The 19,699-nt window shown below is 40.4% G+C and overlaps 1 protein-coding gene across 1 annotated transcript in view; it reads left to right on the top strand.

Annotated features, from left to right (window-relative positions):
- Positions 1 to 7,358: 7,358 nt before the first annotated feature.
- tnfsf10l (TNF superfamily member 10, like) overlaps positions 7,359 to 19,699 on the top strand; it is a 67,748-nt gene continuing 55,407 nt past the window's right edge. Inside the window, exon 1 of the mRNA XM_007561738.2 lies at positions 7,359 to 7,880. Within this exon, the coding sequence (XP_007561800.1) occupies positions 7,620 to 7,880 (261 nt within the window). The 5' untranslated portion in view covers positions 7,359 to 7,619. The remainder of the gene's footprint in view (positions 7,881 to 19,699) is intronic.

Raw genomic sequence — 19,699 nt, forward strand, 5'->3', positions numbered from 1 at the left:
GTGTGTTAAGTTAACGCAGGGTCAGACCCGTGTGCAGACTTTCTCAGTCACGTCTTTCTGAACAGTGAACTACGTCTGCAGACATGTTGGAACAGGAAGCACCATCCCCAAACTGTTCCCACAGAGATGGTCAGCAAATTGTCAAAAATGTCTTTGTGTGCTTCAACGTCAAGCGTTCCTCTCACTCTCATTGAAAAAAACTCTATACCCCCATCCATCCCACTTTACACTTGGCAGACTGCAGTCAGGAAGTAACATTGTCCTGAAGAGTATCAACCCAGAATCGCTCACTGACAGAAAAAGAGCGATTCGTCTTTCAATGAAACACATCTCCACTCTTCTAGCTGAGAGTCCAGCGGCAGTGTGCTCTGCACCATTGAACCCAGCTCTTTATTGCTCTTGGTAATGTAAATTGTCATTCCATCCAAACCCATGAAGTACCCTATGTACCGTTTTTAAGCTAATCAAAGCCCTCGCCACATTTATTGGTCTGAAGTTACTGACTCTGGAGGCAGTTGGCAACTTCATTCAGCATTCACTGTCTCCACTCTGTGGTTTTACGTAACCTACCACTCCGTGCCCGCGTTGCTTTTGCTCCTTAACTTTATTATGAAACCGCCAACAGTTGACAGTTGAATATTTGGGATTTCTTTTACAAATGGAGTTATTGCACGGAACGAGCCACCCAGCTCATGAAAGCAACCCATTCTTTCATAAACAGAAGAAGGAATGTTTGATTGTATGCACCTGTGGTTCTCACAGTGATTTAAAAATTTGAATGAAGTAGTTGGAAAGGTCCCGCAATGCTTATGGAAAATGTATGGTAAATCATCGTTTACTTATCCCGTTTGTCAAAGCTGAATATATGACGAGTGGGTTAATCTCTTCCTCAAAACAGATCATTTACATGATGCCGGTCGCTGGTTAAGATCAACTTGAGGCAAAAAGTTATCAAAAGTTCTTTACGTCTGAAACCTTTGAATGAATGAAAACCAGGAGCTAACCAAAAGGTATTTAGAAAATGCTTTGCTTGTTATGAGGAAACCTTCACCAAGACCCGTTTCCAAAACAATAAAACAAAGTAATTCTTGTTCTCCTCAGCCTGTTCCTTGACTGCCACTAGTTAAAGCAAAACAAAGAGACTCAACTTAGGCTGATGAAAACAGACATTTGGGCCCAGAACTTTTGTTTATTCTATTTATGTTCACTTAAATACATAAACACATGTACAGATGTGTAAATAATGAGAAGTTTTTTTTACCCCAGACACAGATGGATTGAATTAAGCAAAAAAACAAACAAACAAAAAAAAAACGGTGTATGCTCAAATGTGACATTCACGGCAACTAAACATGGACTGGAAAAAGGGCAAACTGACTTAAATACAAGCACGGTGGTATATTAATAAGACTAAATAATAATGTTTAAAGAAGAAATAAAACCACACAAAATTTTACACTTATGATCCCCAGAGGAAAACTAGTAATTCAGTAGATCCCATCTCTTCTTGCATGTAGCACCAGGTGTGGCTTAAGGGTTTTGTGTGAACAGCTGTTGGTTGCATTGCCATGAAATTCAGGCGCTAAGCTGATGCTACCATGCTGGTTGAGACTCCGCAATGCAGCGAGACAAAATCCGGTGCGAGTGTCCAAATATGTCAGATAATTAAACACAACAAAAAGCGTCCGCAGGCTTCGTGTCTTGGTCTCCTCTGCAGGAATGGCTGGGAGGGTTATTTTCTTCCAGGGTCTGAAAACGGATCGCTATAAAGATTGTGAGGGATGAAGAAAGACTGCTTATCGTTAAAGACTCACCACCACAGCTGTGAGCATTTTACACTCCGAGCTTTTCACTTAGCTTTATGCGGGCTTTAAAGCTCCCACTTCACTTCTACTTTTATTTAAAAGCGGGGCTGTGAGCCGTACTCAGCGCCAACCTTTATGGGTGGAATGAAGTTCTATTTCCAGTTTGTCAGAAGCCTTGTTGAGGACACAGCAAATACATGGACAGCATCCATGCAATCTTTTTTGGCATTATGCTTTAGAGATGGACCGGTGAGATGCATACTACGTGAAGATCTATATGTTTTATGTGCTTTGGTGTATAAATCCACCTGAACAAGCAGTAGAGCTTGGAAGAATATTAGTTATTTTAGAAGGTCGAAAGTCACCCCTAAAAAATTAGGCAGTTAAATATTGAGTACTTGTTCATTGACAAATGTTATCCAAAAGAAAAAAAAAATCTGAGAGTACCCTTTTAAAAAGTGGCATGGTCTGCTGCTGAGGTCCATCTGCTTCAACGTTCAATGTGTCGTAACACAAGAGAAGGCAACAAGCATTTATTTCTACTATTCTGTTCTGTCCAACCAGTCTGCCTGTTTTCCTCTGAACTCTCACGCCAACAAGACATTTTTATCTTGAATGCCATCAGACAATTTTCAGCTAACTTGACGAATGGTAGTGTGTGAAAATCCCTCTGAGTCCAACAACCACGCTGCGTTCAAAGTGACTTAAATCCCCTTTTCTGATGCTTGGTTCAAACCTCAGAAAGACGTTTTCATCTCATCTTGATTCCTAAACCCTTTGAGTTGCTGTGGAATCGCAAGCAATCGTACAGCTGTAGCTAAAAATAAGTGAAGCACATTAGGTTCAGCCAGTTACTGGAAATGAGGTGGATGAATAATATCTGCAAATCAACACCTAAAAATTGGTTTTAAGGAAATTTGGTGTGAGCTCAAACCATCAGCGAAAATGGAGAGAAAAATCTGAATTGGGAAAATCCCCGGTTAAGGAACATGTCTTGTTGGCAGCACGATAGCACAACAGAAGTACTTTTTCCATACTTGTCCAAACAGATTAAAATACGGCCCCCGTTTTCAGACTCTGACAAATTACCATGTAGAGTTGGCTTGTTGGTTTCAGTTTCAGAAATAGCCCCTGAAAGGATCCCCTCTGTCTGACGGAGGAGCAGTGTGGGGTAAGGAAGTTTTCAAAAGGGATACAGTTACTGCTTAAATATTCTTCCCTTACAATTATTTATTTAAAAAAAAAAATGTTTTACCACTTACACACATATGCGGTTTCATTTTAATCTTATAAAGTAACTTACATGTTCGACTGAAAATCTCAAGAGTCTTTTGAAATGAATTTGACAACAAAAAAAGATTGATTCCTTTTTTGTCGAATGTTTATTTGAGAACATTCAACCAAATGTACGCGACGCATACACAACTAACTTGGCTGCACTAAGTTATAGTCCCCCCCCCCACACTCTGACATGTAATATGTCTTGGAATACTTCTCTAAACTTTCGGTTCCCACTGCTAATCACTGTTATGTTTTCTTACCAAGGTAATACTGACTGACTCTCATTTGCACACTGACAAACAGCGTCGCATTGATGAGCTGCAGGGCTTGCTGGACAGCTGTGGTGTCAGAGGAGGTGTACATCTGGAGAAAAACTTGTGAGGAGGTCAGCTTCCACTAAGCAAAGGGGGGTTCTGGGGAATGAGTGAGATGATGGAGGAGAGAGAAAGTGCTATGACAGACACTGGATGGATAGCAGAAGGGTTTCAACATCTAACAGCAGGAGGTATAGCAAAAAGGAGGAGTCAGAATTTTTTTTTCCCTCTGCTGGAGGGGAGGAAACCCATAAACATCCTCTTTGAAAACCTCATGCATCACCGTTTGAACACTGAGGAACGTCATTCTCTACCGGTGTGGGGTGTTTGCCACGTCTTCCAACCAACCAAACAAATGGAGTTCAATTTGCTAATTAAAAACATGTTTTTTAGCGTTTCTTGTTCTACTCTTCGCTTCGTCCAGAGGGTCTGGACCCTCAGCTTTTGAGAAATGATTGCTGTCTTGAGATTTTACATTTTATCCAATGGCTAACATCTAGCCATGTCCTCTGTAGTGTGCTAGTTTGCTACTCTGAAAGCCTACCGGAAATCGCCTGTGCTGTAAACAACAATCCGCCACTGCAAAGGAAAGAGTGTTGAACTGAATAAGGTGGCTCTTAATGCTAATTTAGTATTTGGAAACGTGGCCAACATGGACCAAACGACTCTGTTCACTTCCTCTACTGCCATTGCCAAACAACAGACAGACTACAACTCCAAAACAGCGCAGAAAATCAGCGTCGCCATTTGGATCGGTCAAAATTCTACCAGAGGAATCCACTTCAATGGGAGGAAGCCCAGATGGAGCACTAAGGGGAGATGACAATCAAGCACAAGGCAAAGGCCAACCTATGTTAATTCAGAAAGGTAAGAAAATAGGTGCTACAAACGATTCCAAACCATTAATTTCTTAATTTCATGGAGATATTTTTCCCTATGCTCCCATTTCCCATTCCCTGAGGAAAGAAATATAAATGAGATAGCTGTAAAAGCTATGTTCTTACTTCTTGATAAGTTACAGCCAATTGAAGTCTGACCTGTCATTAGCTGACTGTTTGGACATCAGCAAATTGTATTGGCTTACTTTGTTGGCTAGATGACATGTAGAACTACCTTTAACTCTAGCATAATGATGTTGGCCAGATCCAGTGAATTTTTATCCCAATCACAACGGGAGCTGAATGGAGATATAATGCTACACGCTACAGATTTAAGCAATAATAACAGAAGAGGTATGTGGTGTCATTTGGGGATTTGACACATAGAAGAGCGTGTCATCAGCATTTACACTCACCAGCCTCCTACTCTGCTTTGCCTGGTTTTGAATTAGGAATTACCGTAATACGTTCTGGCTCAGATTCATTAAGCTGTTGAAGACATTCCTCAGAAATAATGATTTCTGATAACAGAACAATATGATGTAAAGCTCAAAAAAGTTAATTTTACATAATACCACCCCAAACAGGTGTACCTAATAAAGTGGCTGGTGAGCGTAGTTTTATGTGGTGTGTATTCCCATTGGTGTCTAAGGGAGACATAAAGGACTCTCCTTGACGTGGGCAACTAAATGTTTACTGTAATTCAAGTATGTCATTAAAGTTACTATATGAAACCGATACCCAACTCAGTTGTGATTGGTCAAAACTCGAGACTAAAGTATTTCAGAAATGATGTGAGAAATGAAATGATTCAAGGTTTTGATTTAAGTTCTTGTTTGGTAAAGCTCTTGTTTGTTTTCACTGAAGTCCTGGTTTCCCAACAAAAAGCAGTTAAACTGTGATGAATTCATTAGTGGAAAGCTGCCATATCTCCGTGGAGACACGCACTCAGATGATGTATCGTTGCTCCCCGATGAGCAATATCCAATAATGGTTTCATTAAAGAAACAAAAAAAACAAATATGGTTGCAGCTGTAGACATATTTTAGCGTAAGTTAGAACACATCTCCTAATTGTGAAAAGAAATCTTTCTTCAAAAAATTTTTTTAATTTATTGCACAATATCCATCCTTCCATTCATTGTTTGTTTGTTGTGCTTATCCAAGGTCTGGTTGCAGCTGCCAATCCAGAGACCTGGAGATGCTGGCAATTAAGCTTTTGCTTGGCTTATAGATTTAAATAAAGATCAAATTTACTTTTGTCTTACGAAATGAGAAAAATACCAGTGAGAGTTGCTGCTAAAGTGAGTGTGGGACCCAACAAACATGGCTCATGGACAGGACCCAGAATGTTTTGCTATCCCACTGAAAGCATACTGAGGTATCTCGGTCATCTATTGTAGTAACATGCTAAAAGTGTACAGCAAAAGTTTTAATGTCAACAACTGTCGATCCCACGCACTTAAAGTGAAGCCATCATACTGTTTAGCAAGGCTGAAGCATGTCTTTAGGTGTAGAAAGCTTGTGCCATGTATGCACCACCGGAAGACACTTGAGTTAGAAGGAATCCAAGCGGAGCTGCACACTCTGTTTGACATATTTGAGGTGCAGTACCTAAACCAGCAGGGTGCCTGATTTATCACTGGGCTCTTGACTCTGAAGGTGCCACTAATGGATCATGTCTGTGGTTTACTTTTTTTTTTAGCAAGACAGCATCTGGCAGCAAACACTTCAGAGAGTGAAAAAAAAACAGCGATTTGGCATTGGTAATAACTTTGAGAAATTGTTATAGAAAAATACTTTTTGTGGCATGATGGTACTCCATCTATCCATTGTCTGTACCTGCTCTTGCGTGCAGAGTCATTAGGGGAAGAGACAGGCTACACCCTGGACAGGTTGCAAGTCCATCAGCTGGGCAACACAAACACACACAGGACCAGTAATCATCCATACACACACTCTCACACCTAACGGCAATTTGGAGAGACCAGTCAACCGAACAGTCACGTTTTTGAACTGTGGGGAAGCCGGACAAAACCCGTGCATGTACTGGGAAAAGACACAAACTCCAAGAAAGTGAGAAATGGGGTAAACTTTCCTTATACTGATATCAGAAACAAGATAGATTACTTAATTCAATGAAAGGGGGGTAACACCGGCTATCAGAAGGGTGTCTTTACTTTACCCATGACTAAATACCATTTTTTTATTGATATCTTTTGTTTAATGAATTTAAAAAAAAAATTAAAAAAAATAAACGTTTTTTTTTTTTCTGATGTTTGCCTGTCATTAAATTACTCTGTTTTTCAGATGTTAAAAGATGAAATTAGACAAATGGCTATTTATTGACAAAGGACTAATTATTTAATGGGATGTCCTAATTTTTCACATAGCTGTATCTGAGGAAATTAGAGACTTTTTTTTTCTATGAATCCATTTTAGATAAAAGAGATTAATTCTGATTCATAAGGTCAATTAGAACCAGACGACAGCGCCCTCTGGCGGGTAAGACTGGAACTGAGTGAAACTCAGACACGCACAGACCTGTAAGCATAATAACTTGACATGTTTGGGTTATTGCGTTCTGTTTATGATTTTTTTTTTCTTTTTTAAACAGAAACTATGACATTCATGAAATGTTTGACCGGAAATAAGAAGCTGATAAAAAGCTAACACTATTGGCAACACAAATGAGTAAAACTGAGATATTTTCTGTTATTTGTATTAAACCAGCTCAGCTTTTTCTTGTTTCTCGGTCTCACACTTTTTCCTGTTGTTTATGTGTTTTGGCAGTGAGTGGCATTACAGTCCCGTGTCTTGAGTCTCGCTTAAACAAAAAGGAAACCGCATGTGTGTGTGTGTGTGTGTGTGTGTGTGTGTGTGTGAGTGTCGCTGCGCGTGCGCGCGCGCGCGCATTCCTCCACAGCTCCAGNTGTGTGTGTGTGTGTGTGTGTGTGTGTGTGTGTGTGAGTGTCGCTGGCCGTGCGCGCGCGCGCGCATTCCTCCACAGCTCCAGGGTGATGAAGAGGTTAAGCCTGCCCCTTCGCGCTGCGCTTTCTCTCGGTTTTCAGCCCACCAGCCCAGCTGCCTCCTCCAATCCAACCTCATACGGCAGCTGAGCGGAGCGCCGAGCAGACATGGACACATCCACACTTTAACTTTCGCCGCTCTGCCTTCTCCTGCTCCCCTTGCGCTGAGCTTCCAGTGTAAAGAAAAAGACTTCACTGGTTGGCGGCCGCATGGGAATATAGACATTTCTTATCCTTCTTCTTCATCTTTTTTCAACAATTTCCACTTAATCCCGTCACTTTCCGTGGAAGGGCTATTGTTGTTCCAGGCTTCATGCTCCCCTCATGCGTCGGGAAAGCCATGGCCACTCCAAGCGCACAGCAGCACCACCACCAGCAGAACCAGGACTACTTCAGGTCGGTGAGCAGCGAGTCCACCACCTACATGATGGTCCCCACGGGGAGCCCCGGCGGGACCGCGCGCCGGGAGGCACCGTCCAAGATGTGGTTGGCCATGGTGGTGATCGTGGTGGTGGTCCTGCAGATTGCGTCCACCACTGGGCTCTTTGTCTACCTGAACATGTCCATCTCACAGGTAAGAGCTGCTTCCCACTTGCTTTTAAAACTATGTCTTTGTAGCACCTTCTAGAATGTCAAAGATCAGTCAAAAAAATCTATAACTTAACATTAAGGTAATGATATCATCTCACAACTCAGCTACCAGATACGGTCATTTTGATCGCTATAAACGTAGATTTAGTGGATGTTTGTCTTCTGAAGCCATTTCCAGAAATGTTACCTAATGATGCGCTTTTCAATAATAATTTCAACTTTAATTTTTGAGGTTTTCAACTGATTAGTTGAGGGGCAGGAAGGGTTTTTCTCCTGCCACTTCTTGTTTTTAAAAAAATATATATATATATATATATATATATATATATATATATATGGTGGCCTTCTAAAATGTAAAAAGTAAAAAAAAAAAAAAGATAAATAAAAATCTGACCTTTACATAAGGGTAGGGATATCGTCTTACAACTATACCAAATGTCGCAATTTTCATCGCTTGTAAACATAGATTTAGTGGATGTTTCTCACCTGTTTTCAGAAATGTTACCTATTGTTGTTTTTGTTAAATAATAATTAGTCCAACTTGAACTTTTGAGGTTTTTAATTGGTTATGCGGAGGGAAGTTTCGGCATAGTGCTCCCTCACTTTTTGACATGTTAGCCTTCGGAGCGCCTCGTGCATCCGGGGCTCGTGCTCTTACCTGGACGCGTTCAGGTAGCGGCTGTTTCCCACTCGCTTGTAAGCTAGCTCCCGAGGCAACAAATCTTCATTGGATGAAAAACGCAGACCATTTCTTTGTTGGAGAAACACACATAAACTAGCCACAAAACAAGCTATGAAAAGTTGAGTGGTTGTTTTTACAAACTTGCTAACACAAATGTTGCATTTTAAAACATAATGGAAGGTTTTTGGACACGCTTCTTTTTGCTTTTTGTTTTTTGACTTGTCGGGCGTTTTCGGGAAGAGGCATGTCTTGCCAGACCGTGGGCTTGTCAAACAACGCAATTCAGAAGCAATCCCGAGTGGAAGAGGTTGCTATGTCCAGCTGGGTTTATTGAGCAGAAATGAGTTCAGCCTTGTGTATAAAAGGAGGGGAGCATATTGGAGCCATTTGGGCAAGCCGAGGCTGCAAGCTCTTAAGTAGGTTACAGATGTTGTGTGCAGAGGTGAAAAATGGGGGTCAGTAATGGAGGTGATTCAGACTCCTGGGCTCTGATAAATGTCATTCTTATCTTCTGAAATAATTCCATAAGTAATTCATCTGCACTTTGTCTGTATCTCTTAGTTGTAAAACATTCTGCTTGAGAATGGGGTTGGTGATATTTTATAGTTCAAAACTAAGCTCAGACAAGTAAAACATTAGTGGGGTTTTTTTTTAACTCCTGCAGATAATGAAAGTGAAAGTCACCAGTTAGAATTGAAATCAGAAGCAACTTGCTGTTCACCGAGTCACACCAGGAGGGGGGGGATGTACTTTTTAAAGCCGGCGCTTGTTTCGCTTCTGTTTTGGTGGACTCTTCCACACTCATCAAACAGGACAGATAAAACTTATCAATTTGACTCATGATGGTGTCAAAGTCCATCTGTGTCTCCCTTCTCTTTCCATTTTCAATAAACAGCAATCAGATCGAGCCACTGGCGTAAGCAGGAAGAAGCATCTGCTGTTTGCCAAGTCGACTGCCAGATAAGATGCTTGCTTTCGGATGCTCCCAAAGGAAGTGCCACATATGAACATACGCAATGCCTTTGAACTTTTTTTTTTTTCCGCATTTGGTCATGTTGCAGCCACAAACCTCAATGTATTTTGTTGGAACTTTAAAACTTGAAAAGTGTAGCTTGCGTTTTATCCAGTGCCCTCGTGTCAGTACCCTATAAAACAACTTTTCACTGAAATTACAGCTGCTGGTGTCTTGAGGAATTTCTCAAACCCGCCTGTGGACATCTAGAGACTGAAAGCTGAACTTAATATTCTCTATAAAATTACTCAAACTCAAACAGGCTGGCCTCAGAGCATCTGTTAACCTTAATTTTAAAGTCTTGGCACATATATTCAATTAGGTTTAGATTGGAATGTGAATATGCTTTGACGCATTCTCACTGATGTGGTCTTGGTGAACTGGTTTGAGTGAAATACATGCCACAACTTTTTATTTGTAAAACACTTTGAAAACCAGCACTTTTTCTTGCAACAAGACAATGACATCCCAATACTCTGAAGTAAAACTCTTAAGGGTAAGGAGGAAGTGAAGCTCTGTCTTGGTTATGCTCATATTCCAACAGGAGACCCAGAGTGTGTTTTTTTTTTTCTTTCTGCTGCATTGTCCAGTCTGCGTCGCGGTTCGTCTTTAGTTCTACCCCGGGGTCATTCCGGAGTGTGTCCAGCACCGTTAATGCATCCTTCACACACACTCTCCTGTTGTGCATGTGTGAGAAAGCAAATATCCAGAGAATACGTGACAACAGGATGTTTACCAGAGCTTTTGCGTCAACCGGGTCTTTCATGACATTTTTTTAATTGACGTTTTGCTTCCAAGCATCCAGGGTTAATTGTAATCGCTGAAAGTAGGTCTGAATGGATTCCTGATGATCAACAGTTCAAGAACATTTCACACATTTTTCATTTTCCATTATCAAAGGAATGTTATTTGTTGGTTTGCTTGTCCACTTGGATTTGGCTTCTTTTTTCCTGTCCTGTGTCCACCATCCAATCATTTGTCTTTACATCCACCTTTATATTAGACAATCTGCTTATTCATTCATCTTTTGTCTTTCTGTCTGTCGATCCATCTATTTGCAAAGCTATCAGTTTTTCTTCTATTTGTCCTTTCATCTGTTCATCCAGCTATCTGTATCAGTGTTTTTTTCTATCATAACACTGACATATGTGTTCTTTTCTATCAGTTCTTTGCTAGCTGTGGAAATATCTACCATAAACTCATGCTGAACTTTTGTTTTCATAATTTAAAATCTGAAAAACAAGCTACCATGATGCTCCTCTGACTTCTGCAAGCCTATTCTTGTTCTTTGGCCTTTTGGAAACATGAGGCTTTTATTAAAGCTTTTATATGCTTTAATAAAAGCATATTAAAGTGCTTTTAAAAGCATACTTTAATATGTCGTGTCAGTATTCATTGTCAGCTTTCTGCATTCACAACCCGATGCAAAATTTCGTTTTTTTTTACGTTGTCTTTTATTAACCTGAGAGGAAGCAGCACATGCGTTTATTTTAAGACACACTGAAGTCATATTTCTGGTTTTAAATCGGCCCGGCGGTTTAAATCTGCGAGTGTTAAAAGGAGTACATCTGTTTCACTCCAAACAACTCGATACATTACCGGTCCATTCGGAGACGTCCGAGGTGACAAGAGGTTGAATGGGGAGCCGAATCAGTCATGACACTAGATGGAGAGACTTAATGAAAAACACGGGGCTTGTATGTGTGTGTGTCTGTGTGAGTGTGTGTGTGCACGGGGGGAATCCCCTGGTTCCCATGTGAAGGCCGGCTATTTTTAATCTGGAAGCAGGCCCTTTTCTTTTGCTTTGCGGCCCGCTCAACAGGCCGTGCCAGCCTGCTTACAGGACAAAAGATATGCGGAACAAAAAACATTGTATGGCGGAGGAATTCTCTGGAGCTTCGGCGTTCACACAAAAACAAACAAACACGTGCGAATGCAGAAGCGGCTGGGCGCGGATTCAATGTTGCTGGATGAAGCAAAAACATCAAACCGGGGATATACATCCAGATCATAAACTCTGCAGCTGCGAGACAGGTCGCCAGAGAGCGTTTGAGCAGCTTTCCCAATACATGACTGTAAATGAAAACAACTGAAAGCTAACTTCTTCTGTTTTTTCTCCCCCCCCCAAGCATTTTAAATCACCTCTAGCTTAAGTACCCCCACAATTTTTCCTAACAATGTTACGTAAAGGCAAGAAATGGGGACTTTATGATCCTACACATCTGGTAAGATAGCTTTGTGAAGGGCAGGAAATTACATCAAACCAGTAAATCACAACCAGAAATAAACTTGAACCTTCAAGTAATTTAATGCTTTAGCTTATGTGAGTCTAAAATGTTTTTTTTGTTTCATTTCACAAACTTTTCCTCATGTTGGGTAAATTTAATAGCATTGTTCCAGAACCTGGCGGTCAGTCTTGTAGTGTACATTTATACTTCTCTCAGTACTGAAACTAAATTACTTGGACTGTAGAAGACTTGTGTTGTTTTTTTTTTTTTTGCTAATCCGGATTTGATGGTTCAGAATTGGTTAAAGTTATAGACATGTTGCATGTCGTTGTTTACATCAGGAATCTTTGCGCATACGCACAAAAAGATTGTTCTTTTACTTGCCATCCATTGCTGTGCTGCTGAGGTAAAACATCTCTGTTAGAATGAAACCTGGAGATGTAGGTGTTATTAATTTAGTGCCGTGTGCCACAGCAAAGGGGAAAATAATGCAGAAAAACAGTTTTAGAATAACTCAAAACCACTCAAATTCTTCTTTATTCTCGCTCGGTTAGCTACAGACTTGTTGCCATAGCAACTGGCAGACAACAACGGCGCTAGTGTATCAAGACACCACCAAAAAAAAGCGTTATTTTTACAACTTGACAGATAAAACCAATCATAGTCATTTTTGGCCAGCAGTTTTTTGCCCTCCAGCATGAAGCTGAGGGGCGGGATCATGCGTGGACTGACGTCCCGTTCCGACGTTACGCCACGCAGGCATCGGTCTGATAACGTGCTATAGGCATGATATTGTCATAAAAAATGGCACATGGTAGCCTCAAGTGCTCAGTGGTGGAGTAGATGTGCAATATACCGAGGCTTTGGTCCTGGGCGCAGCTGTTCTGAGTTCGATTCCAGACTCTTGGTCATTTCCTGCATGTCTTCCCCCACTCTCTGCCCTACTTCCTGTAGAGCAGAGAGAATAATGAATAAAAGCCACTATTGCCAAAAAATCCCCTAAAAACAACAAATGAGATTGGAGAAATTAAAAAGTCACCATTATTGCTGTAATCTGCCGTCCTGTTAACAACATACAAAAACTTGGGTGTGCTTTCATTGCCAGGAAGCTGCTTATCAGGAAACCTTGTGCTGCGTCCATGTTCAGCTATTAAACTTAATAAATATTCACATTTGATAACTTCCTGGATCTGATTACCCTCTAGATTTGAACTCGGTGCTGCAAATACAAACAATACCACTTGGAGCCTCAGCTTTACTCTCAGTGTGTTTATAGAAGCAGGTTGTAGCTGCGCTAAGGCACACGCGCCAGATGTGCGACTGTCACAAACCGGGGCTTTCTGTTACTGTTGTGCTGACTTGTGTAAAGTCTGAAGCTTTTTCTCTGCTATCGTCTGTTTATGTGTATGTAACTCCTTCCTTTTCACATCGCCGCTCCTCTTTGTTATTGTTTGGGTTCACTGATAGGCGCTGACTCACCCTCACGCAACAACACACTCGTTGAGTGTGCCAGAGTTCCTCGTATGTCTGCGTGTATGTATGTGTGTGTGTGTGTGTGTGTGTGTGTGAGGTCTGATGCATACTGTTTTCTCTTACTGTGGAGGTTTTTGTCAGGGGGTACGCGGATGTGTGTGGTCCTTTCCGTCCAAAAAATTGGCCAATTTGTCATCTTTCTTCCTTGTTAGCATGATTTAAGTGTGTGCTTGCACAATGATTTCTAGGGATTTTGTCTTTGTTATGAACAAACTGAGAGAAAACTAGGATAAATCTACCAAAATATTGAGAGGTTTTCTTCCTGCAAGGAGCCTACAGTAGCAAAGGGGTCAAGTTTAGAGTTACTTCAGATTGCAGGTGTTAGCAATGTGGAACAACCAGCTCAGAGTCAATAATCCAGTGTGTAAAATCTAGCATTTATCTTGTTCTGTGTTCAGATCCAGATCCGGCATGGAGGACGTCCTGCGTTTTGAATTCGATTTGCGGGTTATTCCTAGACTTCTGGTTTGGACTTTTGCTTCCTGCCTCAAAAGGTCATCTGAGGATCTTTTGGACAAAGCAACAAGCCATAGATTAGCTCATGTCCAGCTTTCTGCCAAATGTGACTTCAGCTCAGCCTCTGATTGCCAGGAAAAGAGACGGAGGAGTCACGCAAAAACAGACTGAGATTCAGCAGTCCCGAGAAACAGTGAAGAGAAATTTTCACGGTATAGCATCCAAGTCACTTTTACAGTCAGAAACTGTCGCTTCTTGAAAGTAAAGACAACAACCATCTATCCTCTCTGCAGATAAAGATCTCAGAGGAAAGAACACGCTGACTGAAGAAGGCATCTGGTTTTGCTATTACAGAAACAGACGTAGAGTTTTCTGTGAACCACTTGGGTAGTAACAAACTGGCTAAGCCTGCAGGTAGAAATGGTTAGTTAAATATATTGTTTTGTCTCAATTTCACAATTAAATGGGGTCCCGACTTCAACGCCCATCCACACCAATGCTGGGCCAACAGGGAGTGGACTACCAGGTGCCTGGTTGACCAACAACCCAAGGTCAACCAGCAGGAGCTCTCCAGACCTGGTTATAAAAGGGTTTGCCATTATACAACTGCATCTTATGCTTTCTTCATAAGAAGACTGGGCATGTTGTGGCATGTTTCACAAAACTGTTTTGTCATAAATTCTTGAAGAAAATCTCCTGTCTGATTTGCTTTTGGATGTCCGTAAATCACAAATCAAGCTAATGCACATGAGCTTTCAAATGGCATCCAAAAGAAGAGTAGAGTGGAAGTCCAGAGAGTCAATATTGAGTGTTATGCATGAACCGTGTGTTATAAAACCCATTTTAAATGAGCCAGACACACTGGTGGTGCATGACGACCTATCATCTTTGTCCTTTTTTCTATTTATCATCACTACTGAAGGAATCACCCTTAGCTGAAGTCAAGTAATCTGTTTTGTCTTGGCGTCTGTTGTCACAGTATCACTCTGTCGAGCCAGAAAGTTGACTTCACTCTTTAAAAGTCAGAAAATACGAGGCTTTGGCTACCCTCTCAGTAAAACACTGGTTTTGACTCCCGCTCCAAGTCATCTCAGTCCATTTGGAAAGCACACAGAGATGGCGATAAGGCATCTAAGCACCGAATGTAAGTGTTTTGCTAAAGAGACTCCAGAGATATGGTGATGAGCTCCATGATCTGGGGCCAGGACGCCTGCTCTCTTTGGAAGATTACCAAGCAGACCCAACTTGAAGGAGACAGAAGTCTGTCTCTCCTGGCATGGGACTGCCTTGAAATCCCCCAGAATTAGCTGAAGAGTTTCAATGGGCAGAGAGACTTCCTGTTTTCCTCCAAGACACATACTTTCTCCCCACCCCAATCTCAGATAAGCAGAATTCAATTAGAAACCAGATGGATGGTCACTTGTTGTAATTTATTATCTGTAACACATAAAACCAACTTGATTTGTGCCATGGGTGACAGGAAACAACTTAGAGTATCCACTGTGGGACTGTTGGCAGCATTTTAGTATCAAGTGATGGTCAAACATGAAGAGTCTTTGAATATAACGAGAGCGGCATATTTAGAATCACTACCTTCTTCACCACAAAGGCCAATTTTCAGTTCAGAAAAATATCAGAGGTTTTTGATTATTTGGTACAAACAGTGACAGGAGCTTTGGATCGCTGAGAGTTTTCTTTCCAGACTGTTTTCGATTACGATCTAATAAGCTGTTTTGGATTTTACTGTCATGAATTCGGCTGGATTGTAATGAAATCAATCTGGTATTACTTCTATTGGAAATTTGTGGAAGGATTGCAAATCTTGTAAAATAAAAAAGATGGTAAAAAAGTGGACTTTGTAATGTCTTCCAGAAATAATAGTTTTGTATAAATTTGCTAGAGCTACATTGCAGGTTTTTAAACTAGATTGAGAAATATAATTTAACCCTCCTGCAGTCTTAAAATATGAGATTTTTACCCTGTGCGTAGTCTGACATGGTCACACGGAACCTGCATGCGCTTTCACAAGGTTTTGTTTTTGTGGTTTTGGGAACTGACGGTCTGACAGGACCAATCCGCCACTTCCCCGCTGTCCGATTGTGACATCTGCCGCACTCCTCTTGAGCGTTACGCTAAAAATGCAGAAAGGTTAATGAATAGTTTTCCACCAAAAAATACAAGAATTAATGTTCACAAGTTGAGTTACTGTTAAGTACATGTAAGGGAAAAAGTGTGTGTGCCTGCGTGTGTGCATGTGTGCGTGTGTGTGTGTGTGCCTGTGCGTGTGTGCATGTGTGTGTGTGGTTTGGGCACAGTAAAATCTTTCCCTCTCATATTAGTTATTAGACAATATTTTGGAGCAAAATAAAATCTGTCACTCCAAATATTTTGATTTAATTCAGAGCCACTAATAACTAATCCCCCATACACCACAAACTGTAGCCAAAATACACAACCTTCTCTCTCTCTCTCTCTGCCTGTCTTTCCACCTCCTGTCCCTCCCGTAGTCTCTGTGTGTTATGATTAAAGGTCCACATCAAAGAATCGAATTACAGTCAGTTTTAGGGCTCAAGGGTGGGACGGATTTTTCAGGAGTGATGCAAATACTTTTTAAAAGGTTTTTTTTTAGGCAGATACTAAATCTAGATCTGAATCCAGATCTCTTTTGATCTGGATTCAAAAGAGATCCCTGGACACTGATCAAAAATTATGGAAAGTGTTTTATGAGGGCGAAATCCCTCGAACAGGAATACGAGGAAACAAGAGGATTATGTATAAATAACTGCTGAAGGAAGGTGAAAGGTAGATCCATTTGGCTTCATTTTGTGTCTTGTCTCTGCTTCTTAAGTTCAAATAACAAAGCCAAAACCGATGTCAGCTGGCTAAAGTAAATCAACAATTCAGCTTTTTGGCTTACTGAAACTCCAGAGTCATGCGATACAAGTTACTGAAACCTCAAAAAGACAAGTTCTCCCTCAACGTTTTGGTCTGCACTGCACCAGAATCAGCCCAGTGTCCAGGCAAAGACCTGCGTGCGTGCTCCCTGTTTGTGTAGCCAGGTCATTTGGACGAGGATAAAACGGAAATCAGGGATCAGAAGGAAAGAGAAGAGAGGGAGTTTGGAGTAGAAACAGGACCAGGGAGTTGAAACAGTCAAAGCAGTGACAGAAGAGGACGATGGTTGGGTTACCTAAAGTCCTTATTTAAACCCACCGCGTGACACCCTTCAAACAACGGCCATCCATGAACAGATCTATCATGCAAAGTGCTGTAATACCAATAAAGATTTGTTTTTTTCCATTGTTTATGTATTTTTTTTGACTTGTCACTCAAGTCAATGTACATAAAACTGTTTTACTTTATTAATTCTCCTTTTGCGTTAGCTTTCTAGGGGTGCTGCTCCTATTTTGAGAAACAAACTTCTTGGTTGAGAACAAAATAATATTAAATGTAAAATGTGTTGGAATCAGTACTTTTAGGATTATTAAGTCCATATTTAAATTGGGGTTCTTCTAAAGTCAAGATTATATTATTTTACTCAGACTCTGCAAAGCTTTTGAACTTTTTGCTAAAAATATTACTTTATGGTCTTTTTTATTGTTTTGTCAAATATCTTTTTGTCTTACTAGCCAACAATTGGGGAGATAGAAATTCTTATTTCACGAGTTTATTATGAGTAATAGTGAAAATTATGAAGATAAAGTCATTCAGTCTTAGATTTATTAATTACAAAAATGCATAACACCATAGCTAAAACACGACCTTTTTAACTGGACCATCAGTGTTTTTGTTGATGTATTATTCCAGTGAGAAAGTTTAACTGTTTTCATTGTAAAAAAAAAAAGTGAAATGCTGCATCAACCATGCGAGACTAAACAAACTCAGGTTTTTAAAATCTTCACAGTGTTTATATCGCTTGGCTTCTTTTTTTATTAGGTATTTTTCATAGTCTTTGCTGTTGGTCATTCCCATCCAGTTGGTCTCTCTCTCTCTCTGCTGATAAAAGAGAAGCGCACAACAAAAACTTTAAATATGGACTTTCACTGCAGCTCCCTGTGGCTTTAAAAGCCCCACTGAGAAAAAAACGTGAAAGTCGTATCAACAAATGAGGTAAAAAAACCCAATAACAATAAAATGGAGTGTGTTTCTGTCAAACGGCAGAAAAATTCCCATAAACTCCAGAACACCGGGGCTTTGAGAAAGGACCAAGGCCGAATAGGAAGAACAATGCAGAGGTATTAAAAGTGTCATAATTTACCGAATGACGCTTTATGACAACAGTCATAAATATTCATGAAGGCTTATTCATGTTCATGACAGGTGTTATGTCATGTTAATGAAAGTGTCATGACAGTCTTATTCAACCCCCTTCAAATAAAGTGTTACCTGAGCTGCTGTGCGTCGCACCATGTAATTGAGGACAGAAAGCCAACACACACAGACACATGTAAGGGTTTTGGTTAGGCTAGCTTAATAACGCAGCACATTTGTGTTCTCATGTTGGAATGCTAATTAGGACGTGGCCACAGCTGTGTTTGTGTGTCACTCAGCTAATACTGTGTCCTACCACTGTGTTTGCTCAGCTAACGGGGCAATAAAGTGCTAATAAATACTAGTCAGTGTTTGCAAAAGCAGTGAGCTCACGTATGCGACACCGTCTAGCATGTAGCTATTTGTGCTGCTCATATCTATGCTTATTGTGCCAATATTTAAGGATTTTAAAACCTAAAAGTTTAGAATAAAGTGGTTTAATAATGAGCTGGTATTAGTTGGACAATTAGTCGAACTAGCTTGATGAGCGGTTACTCTGGATTTCAATCTAAATCAAGGAACAAGGTATACACTGATGACCTTTGACCCTATGTTTTTGTAAACATTTTATTAACTTTGGTTCTGTCATGTTTTTTATCCTTCAAAAAGTTCTGAATCAGCAGTTCAAACTTAAAAGAAGATCTGAATCCATTTAGTTTAATAACTTTTGTAGTACAGGACAAACTCAAAGAAAAATAGTCATTGAAAGAATGTATTTTGAAAACATCTTAAATCTCACGGTTTACAATAAAGTAACTTGAACTGCCAGTGACGTACCTTGACATAGAAATTAAATATGACGCTATAAGCTTTGTCATCCTTTTAAAAGTCTCTTGACCTAAATACTGTCAGCAACTAGTGAACTGATTTCTAAGAAGTAGGTCAAGAGAGATGACTAGAGAAACTGACAGGACCTGAGTGTTTGGTGGAAGAATAGGAGCAAATCCTGCTAAGAAACGTGATTAGATTAGCAACAATACTCGCTACGATGGGTGTGTCAAAGTACAAACATTACTCATCTTTGTTGTCAGGCCTTGTAGAACGTATGGTAGTAATAAGTGGACAAGTCCAAGAATATCAAAAACAAATGTCTAAAATAAAAAAAGGGGTAATCTTTACCTTATTTTTGGAAAGCAGTGTACTTTGACAGTATCATAACATTTATCCATTGGTTTTCAAAATACTTGCCATTTTCAGAGTTCAAGAAACAGATGGTGGTTATTATTTAGTGTGAAAAATGGAAAACCGTCTGCATGGACCTCCTACAATGAAATGCAGCTCCGCTCAATCCATTTTCACCGACCTCCTCTCTTGTACTGGTCCACATGGCCCTCATCTTGTGGTAACCAAATTATTCCCATTCTTACTGTAAACTTATACAGAAGCTGCTTTTCTGTGCTGGAAAGTCTTCTACAACCGAGCCACAACTAAAGGTGCAGTCTTACAGAAAATTGGCAAAGGAATTTTTGAAAGTGTGCTGCTGTTTTGCTTTAAACATGTTTATTCTGTTTAAAATTTGTCACTCCCAATAACATCTGTCACAAAGGCCAAAGTTACATTAATATTGGGATTCACTTACT

The sequence above is a fragment of the Poecilia formosa genome, unplaced genomic scaffold, assembly GCF_000485575.1.
Source record: "Poecilia formosa unplaced genomic scaffold, Poecilia_formosa-5.1.2 Scaffold130, whole genome shotgun sequence".
NCBI lineage: Eukaryota > Metazoa > Chordata > Actinopteri > Cyprinodontiformes > Poeciliidae > Poecilia > Poecilia formosa.